This window comes from Furipterus horrens, unplaced genomic scaffold, assembly GCF_987537825.1.
Source record: "Furipterus horrens unplaced genomic scaffold, mFurHor1.1.pri manual_scaffold_2, whole genome shotgun sequence".
Lineage (NCBI taxonomy): Eukaryota > Metazoa > Chordata > Mammalia > Chiroptera > Furipteridae > Furipterus > Furipterus horrens.
The window spans coordinates 195,120,090-195,143,346 of NW_028327172.1; the positions used below are offsets into that span (position 1 = coordinate 195,120,090).

The 23,257-nt window shown below is 46.0% G+C and overlaps 1 protein-coding gene across 1 annotated transcript in view; it reads right to left on the minus strand.

Annotated features, from left to right (window-relative positions):
* Window positions 1-3,347: 3,347 nt before the first annotated feature.
* Window positions 3,348-23,257, minus strand: part of TBC1D1 (TBC1 domain family member 1) — a 203,238-nt gene continuing 183,328 nt past the window's right edge. The window contains exons 16-20 of the mRNA XM_090266989.1: window positions 21,025-21,269; window positions 18,681-18,840; window positions 13,601-13,770; window positions 6,771-6,944; window positions 3,348-3,799 (exon numbers count right to left, since the gene is read on the minus strand). Of these exons, the coding sequence (XP_090123115.1) occupies window positions 3,614-3,799; window positions 6,771-6,944; window positions 13,601-13,770; window positions 18,681-18,840; window positions 21,025-21,269 (935 nt within the window). The 3' untranslated portion in view covers window positions 3,348-3,613. The remainder of the gene's footprint in view (window positions 3,800-6,770; window positions 6,945-13,600; window positions 13,771-18,680; window positions 18,841-21,024; window positions 21,270-23,257) is intronic.

A 23,257-nucleotide genomic window follows, 5' to 3' on the forward strand; every position in this document is an offset into this window, starting at 1 on the left:
TGACCAGGAATTGAACCAGTGACCTTTTGGATTGTGGGATGATGATGCCCAACCCACGGAGCCACACCAGTCAGGGCCCTGCTTTGAATCTTGATGTCATCAGGAATGATTCCTAAAACTCAGTGCAACTGAAGCTGGGTGCTGTTGACTCCTAAGCAGCCAGGAGACTGGGGATCTGTTCTGATCCTGTAGCCAACCATTAGGTGCTTTTGAACCTCATTTCACCTCACATAGCTTTTTCCTCTATAAAATGAAGTGGGATGTGAATTTCAAGTATGAAGTAGAAGGTTCCTTGCAGCTTTCCCAGTCCAAGGTTATTCTTAGCCATTCCAAACCCCTAAAGCAGAGTTTTAATTCAAGACAATGTGGCCTGTAAATTATTCTACCACATGGAAAGACCCTGGAGCTTAACTAGACAGAGAAGAGCAGGTAAGGGGTGGGGAAGTCCTGGATGCCAGCAGCAGTCCCTTGCAGTTTTAGTCTCTGATGTTACATCATCAATGACTGTCAAAGTCGAAATCAGTCTGTGAATCTGAACTCTATGGATCACTGATCACATATATTTAGATGGAGGGCCTCTGTAAAAGGACTCACACATGCATGCTAGTATTCAAATTAGGCAGGTTTCAACATCAGCTGTTGTGGTTTGTATTGTCATCTGAGTTGAGACAGAACTGCCTTTCCCAGAGTCCTTCCCTGAGAACTGGCTCAGAGATGTGTTTGTGTGAGATCTTGAAGACAAAAGCAAAGCAAAGCAAAGGCCATTTCTCTCTGAAGATGTCATCACAGTCAAATATGGTGCTGAACAGTCACTGAGGTGCCTGTCCTTATTCTCTTCCGGTCCACCTCCATCTCTTCTTCTCAGGTGCTGACCTTGCTTGTTGGCCAAGGGTAGCCCCAGGCTCACCACCTGGCATCTGGCTGTAAGTGCACAGCAGCGTCACCATGTGGCAGCAACAGCTTCCCGAGCGCCACCCTGCCCAGGCTCACTTCAGCATGAAGCGTGTGCTTTGCTTCTGGGATGACGAACCGGTTGGCCCACCTCAGTTCATGCACCTCCTTCTACAAATTCGCTCCTCAGTTCCTCACAGGGTTCTGTTGAGTTTCAGTCCTGAAACAAATCCTGCCTCTCATAGTGCTCGCAGCCACTCTTCTCCCTGATTCCCTAGTCAAACCAAACACACAAATCCCCAAGTGGATACCACCGAGTGTCCCATGTAGGAGAAATTTTTATACATGTTTTCTAATAATGGGTTTCCTGAGGGCCCATAAAGTCCCAAGTCTAAGAAGGCACAATGGTATGAAAAGAAAGACAACTTGGAAGTGCGCACACAAGTATGTTTGCTTTAAAAATGTGCCTTTTGCGCTTCCTCATGCAGCGATATGAGCTGGTTCTATGCACAGTATTTTCCTTTCTCTGGCTAAGTCACAGGCGAGGCTCTGTCCAACTTGTTTGCACAGGCTCCTGTCGACAGTCCTCTCTGCCCAGCGCCATCCCATGACAGCACTCGCTGGCACCCGCAGCTGATGGGGCTCGTCTCCTCACACCCTGCATGGAGGTGTTATAACCTAACAAGCACTGGGGTAGCAACAGTGAAAACATAAGACGCCAATATGTCAAAGGATTTCACTGATGGTTGGTTAGGTAATCTCCACACTTTGACCCATAGGTGTTCATGAGGCATTCCTTCACTCCTGGGCTGAAAAGCAAAAATCCAAAGTTTAAAAAAAAAACAAAACCAAAACCACCATTAAAGCGTGTACATAAATTGCTTTATTGCTTTGTTTTTTTATTGAATACAGAGTCAATGTTTCTGAGTAATGGTCAGATGTCCAGATTTCAACATTATTGAACATTCAGACAGTGAAATATGTGCACAAAAGCCCTCAAATGTTAATTCCTCTATGTTATATGTGATGGAACAACTTGGGGTAGAGGCTGCTGGGCTTGCCGTCCTGATGTATGAAGAGCATTGCTCTGCTCTGACACGGGAAACAGGAAAGAGTCCCAGATGTCAACCGAGCGATGAGGCACTGGGGGCAGCACGTGTGTCTTCCTTTGAAATGTCTGGGGAGATTTATCATGACTTCAAATAGGAGAAACCTTCCTTTCACCTCAGGCTTAATTAAAAGAGTCAAAAGAAGCTCCTGTGGAATAGAAGTGGTTAGAACAGAGATTTTCAACCGGTACACTGCAAGACTTTTTAAAACATGCAATACCTGACTATTTAGTCAGGGCCCTTGACATCTTTTCCCTTAGATTGTCAAGTAAAAAAGTGACAACAGCCAATGTAACAATAAACATCCAGGGTGAACGAATCCAAACTATACCTATTTCTTTTGGTCAGGTCGGCAAAAAAATACGTATTTTTTTGGTGTGCCACAGAATTTTAGTAATTAGTTTATGTGTGCCACAAGATGAAAAAGGTTAAAAATCACTGTGTTAGGATGATAAAGACCAGCAATGATTCTGCTGTCAAGGAAGTGGCATGTGCCTGCACAGTTCCCAACCCATCCCTTGTAAGAATACCACTGATTCTGAGAGGGACATGAGACAGCTGCATGCAGTGACCAGACAGAATCGGGGCAACCACGAGCACATGTCGCTTGTTGAAGGCACAAGGTCCTCATCATCCTGAGGGAGAGGGAGGGTCACTGTATTGGGAGTTATGTTCAAAACACACAATCCTACCTTCAAAAACTGGTCTCAGCTATCTTACATTTGGTTGCCATCTTAGACTGATCTCTTTTTGAAAGTCCCCAAATCTCTGGCACCCCTAAAAATCCTGATGTGGCCTGTGCCCTCTGTAAGGAATCAAGAGTCCCAGGGCTCAAAGGGACATACAGCTGTATTACCTCATACAACAGGCAAAAATAAATATACAACTATAACATGAATATGAAACACCAGAAAGAAATAAATATCTGACTCTCCAACTGCAGGTTGCTTGCTAGCAACACCTCGTAGGGTTTTTAAAATGGTGATTTTCCCATCAAACTTTATCTATGACTTTGATCAATACTTAAAGACTAAGCAAAAATGTATGAAAATAGTATTTTTTAAAAAACTTCATTAAATACCAAGAATAGTGATCGAATTCAAGATGTTAAATTTAAATAAGTCACTTTTGATCTTTCCTATGGTCACCTTGGTCTTCCAAAATAAAAATGGACAAGGGCCAACTGCTCACCCTGCTGAGGATGCTGAGGGTATAGTCACACCAGCCCTCCCTGGAAGAGCAATGGACTCCCATTTTTGCCAGAAATAATCATCTCGAGCCCTTTTGGCTTTTGAAATTCCACAGTATTACAGATGCTCTTTACAAACACAGTGATACGAAAAAAAGGACACATAAAGGTGCATTTATTCATGTCCATGCCATCTAAATCTACTGATTACAGTAATCAGGACCAACTGGAACCGAAACAAAAACATGGGGACAATTACCCCCCTGAATCACAAGTTTTAGTTCAGAAGACTCTGCATGCTGGCAAGCCAGTTTCCTCCCTGAGAAGCAGCTGCATGCTTCATTCTCTCCCTCCAGCATCTTCTGTCTCTCTCAGTTAAGGCCTGGACAGCGTCAGGATGGAGCCGTGCCCCGGAGAGGTGCTGTCAGTCACCCGTGGGCTTGGGCTGTGGCCCGCTCAGCTCTGCAGTTCGCCTCTGCAGCTGCTCCACCGTCTGCAGCAGGGCTGACCTCTCCAGCTCTAAGGCAAGGGCAGCCTGTTTCAGCTTGCCCTCATTGGTCAGAAGCTTCTCCACTGTGGCTTCAAGGCTTTGGATCCTGCCATTTGCCACCTGGAGAATAAAAGAAAATGAGAATGTAATTGCTCAGTGATAACACAAGGGGGTCCACGGTACACCCCCCTGTCCAGCCTTGGGGGAACTGTGGAGCCATACTTTGGCAGAGAGGAGTCACTGTTTACTATCAGTGCCTCGGGCCACACAGGAAGACTACATTTCCCAGGCTCCCTTGCAAGTAGTTGGGGCCATCAAAGATCCTCCCTGGTTGTGGCTATTTTGGAAGCTGCATGTTGAGATGGTGGCTTCAGAGTACAGAGGGGGCCCGATCTCCAAGTCACCCAGTACAGGGATGACAGCCCTGATATGGCCAAAGGATACTTCACAGAGAAGAGGGGGAGCTTCAGGAACAGAAAGACTTCTGTGCTAAGCCACTGAGATTTGGAGCTTTATTTATTACTGTAGCACAGCCTGGCCTATTTTGACAACTGCATATATTTACAAGTACAAATTGATTTCCAAAAAAAAAAAAATAATAATAATAAAGATTTACATTGGGAAATTAAGCACTGTGTTGAAAAAAAAAGACAGGAGGAGAGAGTCTCCTAGAACGTCGAGTCTGGCTGAAAGACAGTAAACCCATGTGACTCACAGAGGGTAATGGGAGAACTGTACACAAGCACCCACAAATTGACACAACACAATCTGCACCCCAACTCTTTGACAGCAACAGTGTCTACGGACTTGGTGGCCCCTGACACCCAGCCTGGCAAGATCTCAGTAAACACTGGTGGGTTGGCATAAGCTATAGTCCTGCATGGCACCTCCAAAAATATGGGGCCATGTGGTCAAGAGAAAGAACAGTCCAAGCAGAACATCTCTTATTACGACCTGATCACACCTGATGCCTTTCTTGAGGAATGTAGACTTCAGATCAGATTTTCACAACTCCCTCTCTTCATGAAAAGGGACAGTATTGCAGAAGAGACATGAAATTACTCTCCACCCAACACACACACACACACACACACACACACCCCACCCCCAGACGTTACACACACACACACACACACACACCCCACCCCCGGACGTTACACACACACACACACACACACCACCCCCGGACGTTACACACACACACCCCACCCCCGGACGTTACACACACACACACACACACACACACACACACACCACCCCCGGACGTTACACACACACACCCCACCCCCGGACGTTACACACACACACACACACACACACACACACACACACACACACACACACACACACACACACACACACACACCCTTCTCGTTCCGTTCAGCTACCCTCTGCTCTGCTCAGCCCAGCACACACACACACACACACACACACACACACACACACACACACACACACACACACACACACACACACACACACACACACACACACACACACACACACACACACACACACACACACACACACACACACACACACACACACACACACACACACACACACACACACACACACACACACACACACACACACACACACCCCCGGACGTTACTGCCCAAGAAAATGCACCTTTTAAATGAGTATTGCCTGTCTTAACAAGCCAAGTGCTTCAAATGCAAATCTCAGCTGTGCTGAAAATGCCTCCATCCTGTTATATCTCAGGGACCTCCTGTTGGTTTGGAAGTCATTTGAAACACCTGCCCTGTAGACCCTCACAGCCCAAATCAGGCTCTTTCTCCCCTGGAACTGCCCCCCCCCCCAGCACGGCTCGGAGTCCTAAAGAGATTGTACACAGACATACTTTCAGTGGGGACATCTCAATCTTGGGGGAGAAAAAGCAGCCACATTTCCGAATGTGACAGGTAGTTAGGACTGGCTAGGGAAAGCATTTTTCTTTGTTCCTCTACAGTAAATATCTACTCAGTCTACGGGGACAAATCCCTGCTGAGAGAAACGCATTTCAGACATAAGGCTGATTTATTAGGCTCTCAAATGCTGGCCTTTCTCATATCACTGCCAAGCTTGTATCTGCAAAGCAGTAACTTCCTATGGAGAAAAACAAGAGGCTCAGGTCAGGATGGAAAGCTTAGTCTAAGGTCAGCTTAAGAACACCATAAAATACATACTTGTGGGGGAGGAATATGTATTTTTCTCTGCAGAAACTAAAAAAAAAAAAAAATGTTTTCAACACTCCGCAAACAATTCCTGACAGCATTACCGCCCATTTACGATACTAGAAAAAAGTAGGCTGCATGGTTCCTTTATTCCATCTGACTGGTAAAGGAGCTGTGTGCTAAGCAGTTAGGAATACTCTTGTCCTTGTTCCACAAATGAGGGGAGCAGGTGAGCGGTCTGCCCAGGGTGACAGTGTGGGTGGGAGACCAGGGAAGACCAGGTGTCCGGACCGCATCCCTGGGGTTGCTCCACGTCCCCCCCCCCCCACTTCTGTGTACACAGCCCGCGGCTGCCTTTCTACAATGTGCTCAGCCACATGTAGCCATGTTAAAATGGAAGCTTTCAGAGTGGAAAATTGTATCCTTCATTAATCACACCTTGGGATATGCACCAAGGACGGTGGCTTCATGGTCATATGCTCTGGTTTATTTGGCAACGTTGACGTCGGTGTCACTTTCCCCCCTGAATCTCCCCCAGTGGACCTAGCTGGTTTTGCTCACTGAACCTCAAGCCTTTGATTCTCTCGTCATTACTCAAAGCACAACTGCAGGCATTCGGCTAAGAGCACCACGTCACCCTGACCCCAGGTTCATCTCTGGGCCTGTCTCCTGCTCACTGCAGAAACAGCCTCCCAGAAAGTTCTAGGACTGTCTGACCTCAGCAAAGGATAATTTGTCTGCTGCCGAAGAAAAAGGCCCAGTTCTCCCGGGATACCTTTGATCCCAACTATAAACAGACTGGGGACAGAAAGGTCCTGCGGTCATGGGAAAACCGGGCCTGCTGGTGCCTTTGGTGAGTTAATAAACTACCACACACTCGGGGCTCAGGGAGCTTCCTCAGGAACACGCTCTACCTGCAGCTGTTCAAGCAGGTCAAGGTTCTGTTTGCGTAAGCTGCTGTTGGCCTTCTCCAGCTTGTCCATTCTTTGGTTGTCACTGAGAGGAGAGGGATCGATGAGTTCTTCTTGAAGCACGTGGTACTCCACTTCATATGCTTGTAACTGCTTAGAAATGTCCATCTCAAACACCTGTTAAATGCAGAGAAACCATCAGGCACTGAAAGTGAGAAAAATCTCTCTCTCACACACACAGACGTACACACACATGCATACACACACACAGGTCCACATGTGACCATGTCAAAGAGCATCCATGAAACACCTACTCTATGCTGGGCACATTAGTGGCAATTAAAGAAAACTCTCTGCACAGAGAAGGTAATAATTTTACTTGGGACGAAAAAATATAAGAAGCCTTGAGAAATAAACCTAAGATAACAGTCAGTGTGGATCTCTGATATTCGTTTTCCAAAAGCCAAAACTGTATTTTTCAAAAGGCTCACAATAAGTTATTTTGAGTTCTTATTCCAGGACTTATTTTCTTTTTCTCTGAACACTCTGTCAGGTTAGATACATCCCCTGTGGGTGAGAGAGAGGAAGCAAAACAAAAGCACCACAGCCCCGTTTGCCCAGTCACCGAGTCAAAGTTTAATTATAGTTCAGCTGGGTTTTCAGAGTTACAAGAACAGCTAAGTAATGGAACTGTTTACTAAAAATCTTCTCTGCGCACAAGACTTGCAGAAATGAGCCAAAACCCAAATGTCACCCACACAGATGAGTGAATACGAAACAATGCCTGAGCTACCTTCCTTCCCATAATAGTAACAGTGATGAAAAAACCACCCGTGTGAAAAACAGCCCCAAGTTCACGTCTGTGCTTTGTCTTGGTGAGCTGAGCTTGATGGAGGCAAAGCAGGAGAGGGAGTCAGGGGGCAAAGGCTCCTGCCCCAGGCATCTCCTCTCTTCCCTGTGTTTCTCTGGGATTGCCCCATGGGGCTGTGCCTCTCAGCACCCAGCCTCTAATGACCCACAGGAATCTGAGAATTCAGTCACCATATAAAAAAAAGCTAGCATGATCAGAATAAACATTTTGATAATAAAATTAGGCTTTCCAAGAGCAGAAACTCACTCTTTACAGCATTTCCCTAAGAAAGAAAGGCCAACAGAGTTAAAATCAATGAAAAACTCATTTCCTCTGATGGCACTCATTAGCATTCAAAAACGGGTGAGTCCTATCTTCCTTGAAATCAACTTTCAAAAACCATGTTTACTTTCTCACCATTCATAACAATCTTATTTTGCCTTCCTTAAGGTTAATTTCTCAGCTTCCTGGTTTTCAACTTAATTCAATGGCTAGTACTAGCTATAGGCACGAGTCACTCTGTGCTGAAGAACTAACACATGCTGTGTTTGAGGCATGTGTGTGGCAGTTAACTGTAACAGTCTGATGCTCTGTTGTCCCTCAGAGTGACCGAGAGGTCAGCAGAGATTAGCATCTCTATTTTCAGTCAAGGAAACTGACTCTGAGCCTTTTTATCAGTCTCAAACTGGGGCTCCATTGGCGACTCCACAAATGACCTTGAGCAAGTCACTTGACCTCTCCCAGGACCAGCTCGTGGCCTCCAGCATGGGGGTGACACCACCCGCCACCCTGCACCACTGTGGGAGTTACACGAGACAACCTATGGAAGTTCCCAGCACACGCCTGGCAAGGTGAGTAGGCAGGCGCCCACTTCGCTGAGGATTTGCTTCCCCACACTTGCTGGGAAACCCTCCTTTTCAACCTCCTGATTCAGCCAAATTACAAAAGACGCCTCATCATGGAGCTTCTGAGTAGCTCAAACAGAGTAAAAACCACCAAAATTTAAGCCGAGATTGCCGTGGCCTTCATGTGTGATTAGAAATACGATGCAGAATAAATGTCACACACACACACTTTTTTCCTCTCTCACCAAGATTTATTTTGAAAGGAGCTCCTAATATGGAAAACTTGTGAACAAAACCTCTGGCCTTTTATACAGATTGATGATCTGCTAAGGTTAATGGCTCTCAACTGTGCCCAAAGCTATAAACTCTGTCGGGCCCCCATTAATACTGAGGAGCCATCCCGGGTCATAATCATCTCTGCTTCATTGCACCACTATCTCCCAGCTGCCAAAACATCTAGAGCCCTCAGATTTTGTAGTTAAGCCCCAGAATTTATCCCAAACCATGGAAGCATGAGGCTGGTGGGACAAGATCCCTGGTCTTCCAACAATGCCTTTTCAAGTTGCTCTATATTCTTCAAAACCATAATTATAAATGGCTTCATGCTTTTCTTCCAACTTGACTTATCATAACCATGCTAATCCATTCAGCAAATGTTGGCTCTCCAGTTACTTGCAAATTTTTGTTGTATAAATGACAGCTCTAAACATCCTTGTACATATGGCTTTTCCCCTACTTTGGGTTGTTTTCTGAGGATACATTCCAAGAAATGGGATTACTAAGTCAAAGGGTATGCGTATTTTACTGGTTTGTGAGACATATTGCCAAATGGCTTCCCAAATGGGAACCATCAATGCACACAATGCCACTGACAACATATGAATGTGCCAGACAGAGTATACCCTTGGCACTGTGTACTGGCATTAAAAATTTTCATTTGGTTAATCTACTCAGTAAAGCCTTATATATTATTTACATTTAAATTACACACGAAGCTAAATATTTTCCCAGATATTTGTTTACTAGCTGGATCTCCTCTGCGGGGAATTGCCTATGTTCTTGGCTCGTGTGTTATTAGAGGCACGGTGTTTTCCTCTGCTGTCTGTGGACACTCTGTATAATGAAGCCATGAACCCTGATGTCTGCAGAACTAGCCACATACTTTTCACTTTTCCAACCTCAGACCCTGCCCCCATCTGCTGGTCTCAGTGGCACACGAAAGCTCAAGAGCGGAGAGGTCAGCCCAGGTATCAGCCGTAAGGGGGCAAGGTGTCTGCCCTGAATTTAAAAACAATAATAAACCCAACTAATAGCTGGTCTGCTTTTTATTACCAACACATGTGAGCAATTCTAAACAATGCCAGTGGTAAAATAAAATATCCCTCCCACCCACCACACCCTCTAGGTCTGGCACCTATTGGCCTTTTACAAAAACACTCATTTTCAACGGAGCAAACTGCTCAAGCAGCAAGGACTCCTCCCAAAGGCAGAAGGGGCAGCCTGGCCAGTGATTTTGAGGAGAGCCCTCTGAACAAAGGGACCTTGTTAAGATTCTGGTTTCCACCCTACAAGCTCAACTTTGTCTAGCGTGTGCACAATGAAGTTGCCCATAGCAGAGCTTTTCAAATGGTCCCCAGTGTGTGAATCCCCTGGGGATCTTGTTAAAAGGCAGATTTTGACTCAGCAGGTCTTGGGTGGGGCCCAAGATTCTGTATTTCTGACAAGTTCCAACATGAGACATTGACAGGCTGGGGCCACCCTTTGCATGGAGCGCAAAGGATGCTGAAAACAGGCTATTCGTTCTGCTTCCCAAAGCTCCCCTGCAACTCCATTTTCCTTCCTTACAGTGACTTCGGGTGGCCTAGGCAGATGACACTCACTGTGACATGAACACAAACCTGATGTCCTCTTAGTTTCTGTTTATTCACAGGGTTTCCCCTCTTCTTGGGTCAGGGATTTTTATGGCTTATATTCAACTGACAGTTAAGCCACATGGAGGAACTCCACAGAGCCTTCAGAGGCCCTTGTCTTCCTATCCTGGGCTCTCAATGCCAGACCTGCCGCTCTGTGGCTGCTCCAAGCCTGTCCAGAGCTCCAAATAGATCCCTGTCCTTAGCTACTGTCTCTCCTATCCTGGATGCAGGCTGCAATCCAGCTGCTCAAGCTGTGACCATCCTCAGAGGGGGCACTCAATGAAACGGAGCCAAGGCTATCACAGGGGATGCCCCGGACTCCGCCCACCACACACAGGACAGTTGTGTGCGGTGGATGCGTCTATCAGGGCTACCCTGGGGACATCCAAGGGTGAGCTGTGGATCCTCTCAGACTGCAGAGGAAGCACACCGCACCTCAGGCCCCATTTCTGAGTTGGACTTGAGATTAGAGCACCCTCTGGAGGGGAGAGGGGAGTAAGAGGGGCGGTAAGCCTGGGAGCACCCGGATGGCAAGTTCCAGATGGAAAACAGGGGAGAAAAGAACAAAGAGCCACCTGGCAGTCTTAACAGTTTCTGATCAAGCCTTTTGGCAGAAAACCTGGGCCCCCAAATGCAGATTTTTGTGTTCCCTACAGGACAACTCCTTAGTCCCTAACCACCACACACACGCACACCGGACAAGGAAGGCATCTAAAATTTCTCTCTATTCTCTCACTCCCATGGCTTTGCAGATGCTATCATCACGGGTCAGCACACTAGGGGCTGAATCTGTCCCACTGCATGTTTTTGTAAGTAAAGTTATATCGCAACAGTCGCTCCATTCCTATTCATATTGTCTGTGGCTGCTTTCACACTGCAGAGGCAGCGTTGAGAGGCTGCAGCAGACGCTTTATGGCCCACAAAGTCTGCAATCTTACTCTCTGGCCCCCTGGGGAAAATATGTGCTGACTCCTGCCTTGACTCATTCTTTTGGGCCCAGCTGAACTGCGTGCCTTCAATCCTCCACCATGAACACGTGCTCACTCCCCCAGACCAGCTCCTGAGAGCCTCACACAAGCACCACCGAAGCCCTTACTGCACTTGTCATTACTGGGTTGGGTTACATGCTAATTTTCAGTACAGGATGGGCTTTGGTGTCAGAGAGACACGTTACATTCTTGGCTCTGCCATGTAACACAGGGTGTGGAGCATGTGACTCTCCACGCCCAGTTTCTCCAGCTTTAAAATGGGGATAACATACATTCCAGGGTTGTCAAGGAGTCAGCGGTCTAACGGAGGCCAAGTTCACAACAGCTGCCTGAAACAGATCAGGTGCACACAACACTCTTCTCGTGCTGTGTCCACGTCCATTCTCGCAACGTTTAAAGAGCATCTGATGATCTCAATAAGTACCTTTTCAGAAAAGGGGAGGGAAATGGGATTTTTTTTCCGGAGCGCAGTACCCAGGAGGTAAACTGCCTGTCAGCAGAGGCTGCCCGCCCTGGAGTCGGGCGCCAAGTCAAGGGGCTCACTGGACACAGACTCTGGCTCAGGCGACCAAGACTCTGCGTTTGCTCGGCAGACAGAGAATGCAAGTACCTGCCATGAAGGCTCCAAAAAGGAATAAATGCACATAAATGCCAGAAATTAAAGTATCAAAAGGGAAGAGAATTTGGTATTAATATACAGGTAAAACAAAGAAAAACTCCGTAATGAAATGACACCCAGAGGCACCTGGGGGTGCTGAGTAGCTGCTGGAGCGCTCTGAGGCCAGGGCACCCGAGTCTGAGACCCCCCCTTTCCAAACTGCAGCAGGGTGACTGTGGGCCGCTATCCACTTCGAGCCCTAGGTTCCTTGCGGGTTAAAACCGTCTCTCCTCTCAGGACTGCGGTCATAATCAAATGAGATCATGTGTATTTATAGACTCACACAGAACCTGGCAAAAGCAGGGCCTCAGCGAGCCAGAGTTACTCACATAGAAACATGCCAGGGACATAAGATACAGAGAGAGGCAGAGCCTATCAATGAACTGAAGATGAACATGCAGAGGGGAGACCCACTCTTTCAGGCAGGCGTATGGAACACGTGCAGACCCACAGTGACCCTCGGCACGACAGCCTCCCCCCTCCCCCCTCGGGGCCGCCCTGCTGCTTTTTCTGTGCTCAACACCTAAGGAGGGGCTGCAACGGAAATGACAAACTCTGCGCCTGGGTGCGCAGCATCGGCGCCACTGGATTCCTCTTGGACTCACAGAAAGCCTCAGAATAAGGTTTTTTTTTTTTTTTAAAGCTTTATTTCACTATTTTCTTTTGCCAAATTGCTCTATGTTTTCATCCTATTTAAAGCAGCTGAGGTAAGTTCTAGGCTCCCACCCCTTAATCTAGGACATTTAACAATTGGTTTAGTTGTATTTCCTGGCTCAGTTCACCCCTCACCCTAACATTTCAGAGGGTAATGGTTCTACTGTACCCAGAAACCAGAGGTGCTGTAACCATAGGTGTGGAAATGAATTCTATGAACCCTTTGAGTGCCAACATCGCTGTGAGCGACGCTGACAAATTTTCCCAAAAGTGCCAGCATCGGTCCCAGCGACTCCTTTTTCGATGGCTATACATGTGAATAACAATAGAATATTTGTATTTTATGTTTTGTTCTCTTTTTTTGTACCTCAGGTTATATATTGATATAACTTTTTCTCACGTTGATCCAAATTTTGAATTACACATGGCACTCAAAGGGTTAAAACATACACACACCATAGAATAAGCTTACATAAAATATCTATGCTCTATCACAACTTTGCTATGAAAGTTATTTTTAGAAAATAATATTTTCAGCAGAGAAATTAAAACACTTATTTTACAAAGGCCTACATTAAATAAATGTATGTATTTTAGATGGAAAAAAGGCTAGGGGTGAAACCTCTTGATTATAGGAGATTATTAATAATTGGTGCTGGTTATCACACCTAAACACTGCCATGGCGTTTCTGTAACACAATTATACTCACAACACACACGCACACTCACACATGCATTACACATGCATTTAATCACTGAACACATATTCGTGTTGTGACTCCTACATGCCAGGCATCATGCAGGATATTGCCCAGAACACTAAGTGGTAGGAAATACATCCTGCTCAAAGGAAAAAAAAATTAAGCATCTACATATCCAGGATCACATAAGCCTTTTGAAAGGTTAGGACTGAGTCAGTCGTACCTGGTTGATGGTCTTTTCCATCTGCACCAAGCCCAGGTTGGGTAGTGTGTTTTTTATAAAGTCAACTATGGTTTCTAGGTTTTCATGCTGCAGAATCAAAGGCTTATGGCTTCCCAACAGACTTAAAGCCACTTTAAATATGACCTCTGTTCCCTGAAGAAAGATCATATCTGGGAAAACACAGAAATGCGGAACGTTAAACCAGACCAGCATCCGAGGAAATACCGTCCCGTTTCCCTTCCCACACCATCACAGAGCAGAGCGGCGGGACACAAGGCCCTGAACCGCAGCTTTATTTCCTTTGTGACAGCCCGATGTTTCAGATAGGCTTGTCAAGACAATACAGCACATAAGAAAAGAAATGCAGGTAAACACACTGCTAAGATTTTGTCGCAGGTTCAGAAAAATCTTTTTATTTGCTCCAAATATATTAATTTGAACATATTTCGAAAGTTAAATTGAAAAAGAACTTATCATTCTATTTTTCCAGGAATGTTCTATATTTTAAAGGACTTGCTAACACATATGTTTTTATGGGGAAAACAAAGGTTTTTAAATATACATCAGACATATAGCATTTAGATATAAACATTTAAATATACTGCATAAGATAAAGTAAAAAGAAAAAGCCTGTTTCCTCTCTCTTTATATAAGAGGTTGAATAAAAACTGTAAAATGTCTGTTCAATTCCAAAAGTACATTATTAAATATAAGTATACTAAATTTTAGCTGAATAATAGAGTAAAAAACATTGTTCTCGGAGGACTTCCAAGAACTCTGCCAGAGTAATTTTCTAGTTCTTGCCATATTTTTTTCCTGTGTCAGCAATCCCTACACCGATGGTACACAGTGAGAGCAGGGAAAGTGGCCGAGGCAATGGGGTGAGCGGCCAGCCCAGCCCAGCCCTGCCCTAGCTCCCCCTTTCTCAACCGAGTTGCAGCCACTGGCAAAAGAGAGTCAAATTGTCCTGGGACTAAAGCACAGCCCTAGTAACTAACTGTATGGTGACTAAATTCAGGCAAGCTACCTAAGAACTGGAATTACATATATATATATATATATATATATATATATAGTATATAAAGATATATAATATATAAAGATATATATATGGAAAGATATATATGTATATGGAATTTTTATAGATATATATATGGAAAGATTAAATGTTAAGATGAGAAAACATCAATCTAATTGGAGGCAATTGTCAATATTTCTCTTTTTGGCTGCAGGATAATGGAAGAGATAAAGAAGTTGTTCACTTCATCAAGCCAAGGAAGACAAAAGAAAGTGAGAGGAAGACTCCCCAGCACTGTGTCTCTGAGCACGTGGGAAAGGCGTCAGTCGGGTCAGGCAGTTTGTAGACAGCGCACAGGCTAGACCGGGGTGCCTGCTGGCTGGGTTAGCCCTGGGCCTGTGCTGTGACCTTCCCTGAGGCCTTATCCTTCCTGTGAGTGCCCTTGGTGTCGGCCTGGGTACAGCCCTAAGCGATGACGCGGCTGAGATCAGAGCTCAGAGCCAGTTTCCACAAACTTCACAACTAACTGCTTGTGGTTCAGGGCAGCCCCAGGGAACCAGAAAGTTTCGATGGCTGCCTCCCTCCTTGGTTTGGCTGTAGGGGCTGGAAAGATAAATTAGAGAACTGATCTCTGAATGTTGAGCAGTCCTATGCAAAAATCTTCCTGTGAAATGTCTGCTTTATAACATCTACAGTGTTCCCATGTAATTCAGCACTACAGAAAATTAAAAAAAAAAGATCTAAAATATCACTATAACCAAGATGTATTTTTAAACAGAAAAGACATTTCAGAAAAAAAAAAGTAAATTTGAAGATTCTGTGGTTTAGACACTAAGCCTTCCTTTCAGTATTTGAACATTTATAGCTGAAGAAAAACTGATGGCATTTATCAGAATAAATATCTAAGACATTTCAGGCAGGGATCCCAGGGGATGGACTGAACTTCCAGACCAAGGACTTCCTATAGCTCAGTACCTTCAGTCTCTGAGGGACAAGTACCTTAAAATTAGGTACAGTACCTACCACCTGTGGTAAACACACAATACACAATTGATAGAGTATAGAATTGCATACCTGAAACCTATGTAATTTTATTAACCAATGTCACCCCAATAAATACAACTTAAAAATTAGATATAGTACCACATCTAAGTGAATTAAATAATTATTGGGGAACTTTTCGAGCATCATCAAATGATATCCATATCGGCAATCTCTTAAGGTGAACAACGAGTCTTCCAAGTTTTTATAACAAATCTCGGTTTTTATAACAAATCTAATTAGTACAGTGCTTCCTATGGTTCTAAACTCAGACTATCCTGGAGTGTATGAAAAAACAAAAGAAAGTTTGGAGAGGTTTCTTTTTTAACTCTCTTCGTTGGTATGTGAAAAAAACAAAATGTAACTCTGGATGTGTTTATGTCATTGGGTCAAACGGTCTGTATTTCATGTCGTCCAAAAGAAATATTCTTCCCTAATGCTGTTCTCAGCACCTTAAGAGCACTCTTATCTGCTGAGATGTTTCTCTAACTTTAGTTCGCAAGCATTCACCAGGCCATCTAACACAGGCCAGGCATCGTACTGGCCGCCAGTATGAACAAAGAACAAGCTGCAGAAACGCTGTGCCCAGGTTGTTTGGAAACCGAAAGGGAAGAAAAGAGTCCAAAGGAAGGTGGTGGCCAAGCCCAGTCTCGAAGAACCAGTGGACAGTTGCTAGGTAAGAAGGCAGGGAGCAGTGCATACTCTGAGCAAAGGAAAAGAAGGTGCAAACGCAGAGGTGCTGATACAACCACATCAGGGAGGGAGCCTGGGAAGAGTAGGGCAGACAAGAGCTCCAGCTGTGGGCAGAAGGGGGGCCTGGTCCCCAAGGCTTTGCGCCAGGCCACTGTGCCATTCTCACTTTATCCAGAGCACAGCAGGGGTCCCCAAGGCCTTGGTTCTGTCCTTTTTTCTGAGTGAGCCAGAGCACTGGTAAGGAGAGGATCTTAACAAGATCCAGGTTATGGGTCTGATCCTTAAAAAGGGTTCGTCAGCTTTAGAGAGGAAAAGCCACCTTGGAAGCGCCAGTGACAAGGCCACGCTGACTCCCACAGCAAACCCACAAGTGCACGCTGCCGGCTGCCTGGCCCTCGGCACTCTTGGAGGCTCCTGGAGGTGCCGTCCTCCTGAAGACAAGCCGGCGTGTTACCTGCCCCTGTGAGCCTGGGAGAGCTCACCCCCAGGAGCGGCTGTTAGACTCGGGTGACCTCACGGAAGGACCTCACTTGGGCGGTGCCTGCAGTGTTGAGGGAAAACCCCCTCAACGTTTTCAGCCCACTGCCCCAACCCAATTATTTCCATTTTTGCCCATTTCCCAATCCTTCCATATTTACATTCTAGATTTTTTTTTTAAAGAAAATAATAATCTCCTTGGAAAAGTGGTTTGATTTCCCACAGCTGAAAATCACTGCACAGGACAGTGACCTGCTGGACCACCCAGCAGGGCTGTGCTGCCCTGCTCACAGCGCTGGTGACCCCCTTTCTCCTCTCCTTCCTCAAGCCACCTGAAAGCGGGCGCAGGCTTTTATCAGGCAGGCAGTAAAGGGAACCTTCAATTCAGCCAACGTCACCACTTTGGAAATTATTTGCTGAGAACAACGCAAATAACTGCTTTCTTTTGAAGACACTTGGTCAGCCCTGTTATTGTGCTAATGAGTATGAGAACTCAATTTGAAACTTCCCGTGATGTAAAAGGGCCATTTTCCTAACCAATGCCAAGCACCGGTCCAGCCACCTTTGTCCTTCCTTGTCAAGGGCAACCACTCTCCTTGACTTCCTCTGGGAGGCTGTCACGCCCCCACATTCCTACCAGGAGCAGGCAGGAGGGAAATGAGGGATGATGACAGCCCAAAGGGATTTTGCGAAAACTCACTCTGCTGCCACAGTATCACATTACCCAGAGAGCCATTTTTCCTGGTTGTGCAAACCATCTTGTCTGCCCAGGCTATGGGAGTCCCTGAGCCTCTCTGAACATTTCCTACATTACAGGTGGCTTTGGTGCTTTTTGCCAAACTGTTCGTTTTTATATTCCATCTGCTCTCTCATCTACTTGCAAGTACATCCTACAGACAGCCCCAGGAGTCTCCTCTTCCATTAGAAGTGAGCCTGGCCCATTATTCCCTAAAGGCAGGCACTATTAGAAAGTGAACAGAGCCAGCGTCTCTCCTGTTACTGGTAACCCTCTACACCAGCCAGGATGACCATCAATTCCTTAATAAACTCCTCCTCCACAGTAAAATAAAAGTAAATTAGAAAACCTGAATTGCACCATACAAGAACTGATGGTGTTCAGTGTTTCGCTCAGCTCCCGGTGTCCAGAGAATGTGTCTATCGCTGCCATGTTGAGGCCATTTAAAATTTAAAAAAATTTTTTTTTATTGATGTATACCAGACACAGCAGTTTTGAGACTTTGCATGTGAATACCAATTTTACTTTGACAGAGACCATCTTCTTGAAAAACACATCAAGACAATGGGGGATGCTGTGGGGTGTGTACTACCTGTGGGTACAGTGGCCCACAGAAGCAGCAGTGGCTGTGACATCTGGGAAGATGAGGTAGGGGACATGTGAGGATGGAGCAGTGAGTCGCTGGCACAGAGGTGTTTCCAAGAGTCTGACTGCAGAAAAATTGAAGAGTCAAGGGGAGGAAGAAGGGTAGGGAAAGAGGAGAAAGGAGCGGAGGAGACGCAAAGAGAATCTAGAAAGAGCAGCAGCCCAGACGGCATTGGTCAGAATGAGAAACATCTCCCAGGATATATGCCAGGCTCTTTGGCCGAGTCTTTAAGAGGTCAGCTCTGGGGAGAGCCTGGTGGTGAGGGAATCGAGACTAATTCCACAAGACGAAGGCATGTGGGGAAGCCCCATGATTATAAAACCCTAACCAAACTCAAGAGTGTCAAACACCACCTTATTCTTCTGGAAGACACAGGTAGAATTAAGAAGACTCACCATGGAGTAACCATCCATGATTCTCATTGAACACGAGAATGCTGCTTCTGACCAACAGATTTATACACACTTACCAAATACTCTGGCCACAAATCCCAGCGGGAACTGGGAGGCAAACACAGTGAGAAACCAGGGGGCGGCGTAGAGGCTGGGGCCAATCTCGTGCTCCTCCAGGTGATTGTAGAGGTCCCTGTGGTAATCGTGAAGAAGCCTTGAGAGCTGGTACATCTGGATCTGCAGGGACACACACAGGCGTCAGCACTGGATGGCTGACAGACATGAAGGATTATCAGAACTTGAAACATTCTATTTGGCTCATGATGTCTTTTGATCTCAGTATCTCATTTATCCAACAAGAGCCTCCTGGATGCTCTGGATGTCTACTACATATGAAGCCCTGACGAGGTGCAGGCCCAGAACAGTAATGTCAGGTCTTTGACCACTTCCTTTCTTCTTACTGTCCCCTGTGTCCTTGGCTGAGAGAATCTAAACTTCTGTCTTGTGGAAACACTTCATAAATTCTCTTACAAATACACATTCCTAGCAAAGCTCAAACTCAGGCAAACCAGCAGTACAATGCCAGCCACTCTGCTAAGAGTGAAAGGCGTGCACGGGATAATTCTGTAGATGAATTTTATTGTATCTCTCCAGTTAGTAAAGTTTTCTAGATCCCCCACAAGAGGCAAGACAAATGGGATATCTGTGGGTTTACAACATTTAGTAGACAGATCCCAGGTCCTGGGCAAGTTAAAATAAGAAGTGTTTATCTCAAGATGGAAAAAAACAACTTCTCCAACTAAAGTTGAACTTCAATGTAAAGGGGTCCCTTTCCTGGCAGGAAGCCCCATGACAAGCCCCAGGGCGGCAGTCCCGTGGCTGGTGCCCAAAGAAATGATAACCAAGCGGCCAGGTCCCTAACTGAATGTTGGGTATGCACTGTCCATACCAGAAAAAACTGCTTCCAGGCATCAGAACATACAGACCTCTCACGTACTAGCCATGGCTTTTTGGTTTTTTTGGATTTAAAGGAATCTAATCACCAAGGCCACAAGCTCAAAAATGAGTTGTGAGTTACAACACTAAATTATATACTCGTAAAACACAAAAATTCTGCTCTCTTACATGGCAGGTGCATTTATATGAAAGCCAATGGGAAGCAGGCAGGAAGAACCTGACAGCATGCGTGGGAAGCGTTATGTGGGTCAGAATCTTTGAGTGAGATTGACGCCCACGGGGCTCATATGCCCAGGTGCAGGGGAACTGGATGTTTAACACCACACAATTGGGTGCCCTGAAAGAGTCCTCAGCACTAACGTATCCTTAACAAAGGGTACTTTCTGAGGCTCTGAAATCGCAGTACCTCGCTGGTGAACGAACACATAAACATGGGTTCCAACATTTAGGACTAGTCCCCAGGCAGGACCCAGAGTTCCCCATTCCTGAAGGTGGCAGAGTCAGCACCTGGCACTTCAAAAACACCACTGTGTTTGCTTTTCTTTGGATACGACTTTCCTCCTATCACTCATTCCTTCAACAAATACTGACTGGGTGTCTACGTCATCCCAGGCAGTGTTGTTCTAGGAGGGGCAGATGCAGCTCCAAGACAGGTATGATCCCTCCCCTTTCGTGATATACGCTAAGGAAGGTCAGAAAATAAACACATAAGTGAGTAAGGTAATTTCAGGCAGAGAGAGCATGATGCAAAAGAAATGAGGAGGACCGTCGTGATCCAGTGTGCCTGGGGTGAAGGTGGGGAAGGTCCCAACATCACAGTGGTCGGGAAGCGCTTCTCCTGGCATGTGATATTTGAGCTGATCCTTGGACCCCGGCACAGGAAGTAGCAAACACAGTGGGAGGTAGGAATTAGGTTGCCTGAAGATGCTTTGATGAAGACTGAAAGGGAGGGCCCTAGACTCAGACAGGCCTGGGTTTAAATCCCAGCTTTGCCACTTGCTAGCTGTGTGGCCTGGTCAAATTCTGTAACCTCTCTGAGCTTTAGTTTTCTTGCCTATCAATTGAGCCGATTAATAGCATGTTCCTGAGGGTTAGTGAGATGATCAGTGTCTATGAATCACTTGGTGCAATGCCTAGCAGAGAGTAAGGTCTCAGCAAAGATCGCTATTACAATAATTTACGGTGAAAAAGCTCCTTAGTACAGCATGCAGAATAGTCAACAACAATAACTATGTATGGTGCCAGGTGGGTACTGGAAGCAGCGGGTGAACACATTGTACAGTTCATAATTGTCTAACCACTATGCTGTACATCTGAAACTACTACAAAATTATCATATATTGAGTATAAACTATAATTTAAAAATAAATTTCTTTTTAAAAGTAAGAAAAAGCTCCTCAGATACACCTGGGTTCATAAAGATCTTGGCATGTGTCTCCATCAAAGACATAAGGAACGCTCTACCTGTAAAATAATCATGTCTGGCCGATACTGTTTCCGCAGTCCCCTGTCAAACATCAGAAACTTGAGCATGTGAAATGCTTCTTCCTCTCCCATGTGGAGCAGCAAAATGCCTGCTACGAAGCTGAGGCCTTGGCAATACCCCACTTCCTGGTCCAGGAGCGAGTAGGCCTTCAGAATGTTGTACAGTGACAGCTGCCCTGCTCCCAGCTGGGCCGAGAAGTATGGGTGCGTTGGAAAGGTGCGCCCTGCGAAAACAAAATGCGTCCGTTGTAATTCTAGAAAAGGAAGCCTGTCGAACCAGAAATCTGATGGGCTTCGGGTTAGAGTGACAGATCTTTAGAAGCTGGGTATCTTAAGTCAGCTCTGCAAACAAGGTCATCTGGTTGTTCTTGGAATAATGTTTGCAATTAACACCTCGGCAAGTACTCATGCTGTTGTGCGGTGAAAGAAATCAGAACTACCTTAGGCCCTACAGATACCTGGATTTCAATCTAAAACAAAAAGAGAACAGTCAGTCCTCTGAACAGAGGAGCAGACAACTGTGGCTCTTTAGGATCACCTGTCCCAGCAGCATCTAGAGGCGGCCAAAGGCCTGGCCTGGCTACATGGATCCACTTTCCCCAGGCTGCCGCTGTTGCGCCTGCCAACGCCTCGGGCCACACGCATTATTTCCATACTTTTAAACCACAGGCAGTACTTTGAAATGGACAGAGGAGCAGGTGTTTTCCTTTACACAAAACAGGTACCTTCCTTCCAGAAACAGGTTAAAAATAAGTTCTCAACATCTTGATTATTTACACAAAAAGCTGGTATTCAGTAAAGGTTTAAAAACTTTAGCCTGGGAGGCTTTTGTGGCCAATACCTATCCAATCCCACCTCACCCTCTCCTTCTGGAATGTGACTAATGGGGACGTGCGTTTCCAGGGAGCACAGATGTGCCTGATCAAGAGGAAAATTGCTTGGCCAGAGCCAAGCGTGAACCCGGGTGAGGATCTTGGCTTTGTCTGATTGGCAGAGGCAGAAGGTTCATCTAGGCCACAAGTTTATGGTTTGGCGGCTTAATTATTCGGCCCAACAAAAGGAAGAGGGCACGCTCGTGTCCTTCAGCCTCGTGAAAAAGCACTTACCAAAGCAGAGCGGTTTATCTGAACTTGATGTAAGAGGATGGCAGTCCCCTCACTGCCTTCCCGATTCCTTGTCCTGTATTCATTTCTTGTCTGCTCTACCTTTTCTCCCCACAAATGTTCCCAAACTACATCTGGCACATGTCATCCCACTGCTGGAAAGAAATCAACAGCTCCCCAGCAGAGCTCTGCACATGCACCTCCTCACCTCCCCGCCCCACCCCCGCTTCATCCTCTACTCCAGGGTTAACCTAGGAACTGTGAGGGGCCGTCCAGGTCTCTGAACCCCTCCCGGCTGTGTGCAGAATTGAGCGTCTCTGTGTGCAAAGTAGAAGTCGTAATTATGCCTGCACATCTTCCGAGTCTGCAGCAGCGTGTGCAAGTGACCTGTACTGCAAGACGTGTACAATTTAAAATTCCTAGCGGCCACGTGAAAAAGTAACGGGTGAAATTAATTTTAATAAGACACCCTGTTTAAACCAACATATACAAGATACTGTCATTTCCAACATGTAATCATAGACCAATTATTGAGACATTTTGCCTTCTTTTTTTTTTCTTCAGAGTAAGCCTTTGAAATCCAGGGTATTCTTTACAGACAGCACATCTTCCTTCAGACTGGCCACGTCTCAGGTGCTCAACAGCCACACGTGGCTGCCATACTGACACTGCAAGTCTACTGCTCTCCACAGATTCTCAGAGAGTACAGCAAAAACACAGGAAGCGCTTCAGTCTATTACCCCCACCAGCTGCCAAGCCAAAGGAGCATGTCCCACCTCTACATGCTTGCCCCGGTCCATGGCCCTGCACTGCCCCGCCTCTGCCCTGCCCAGTGCCCCCGCCCCTGCCCTGTTCCCCTGCTTCTTCCATGCCCCAGTCCTGCCAGGCATGCGCCTCCCCACTCTGTGAGTCTCAGATAGGTGCAGCTGGCAGAACACATGGGGTTCTTGTGGCATGGAGGAACACCAGGAAAGGTTTAATTGATTTTAAATGGAATCCTTCAAAATTATCATTTCTGCTCATCAGATACCCCTCATATTGATACCACACCACGCGGAAACAAGAGCCATTGCAAATTGGCCCTGCTTGCGGAGTGGACAGTTCTCATT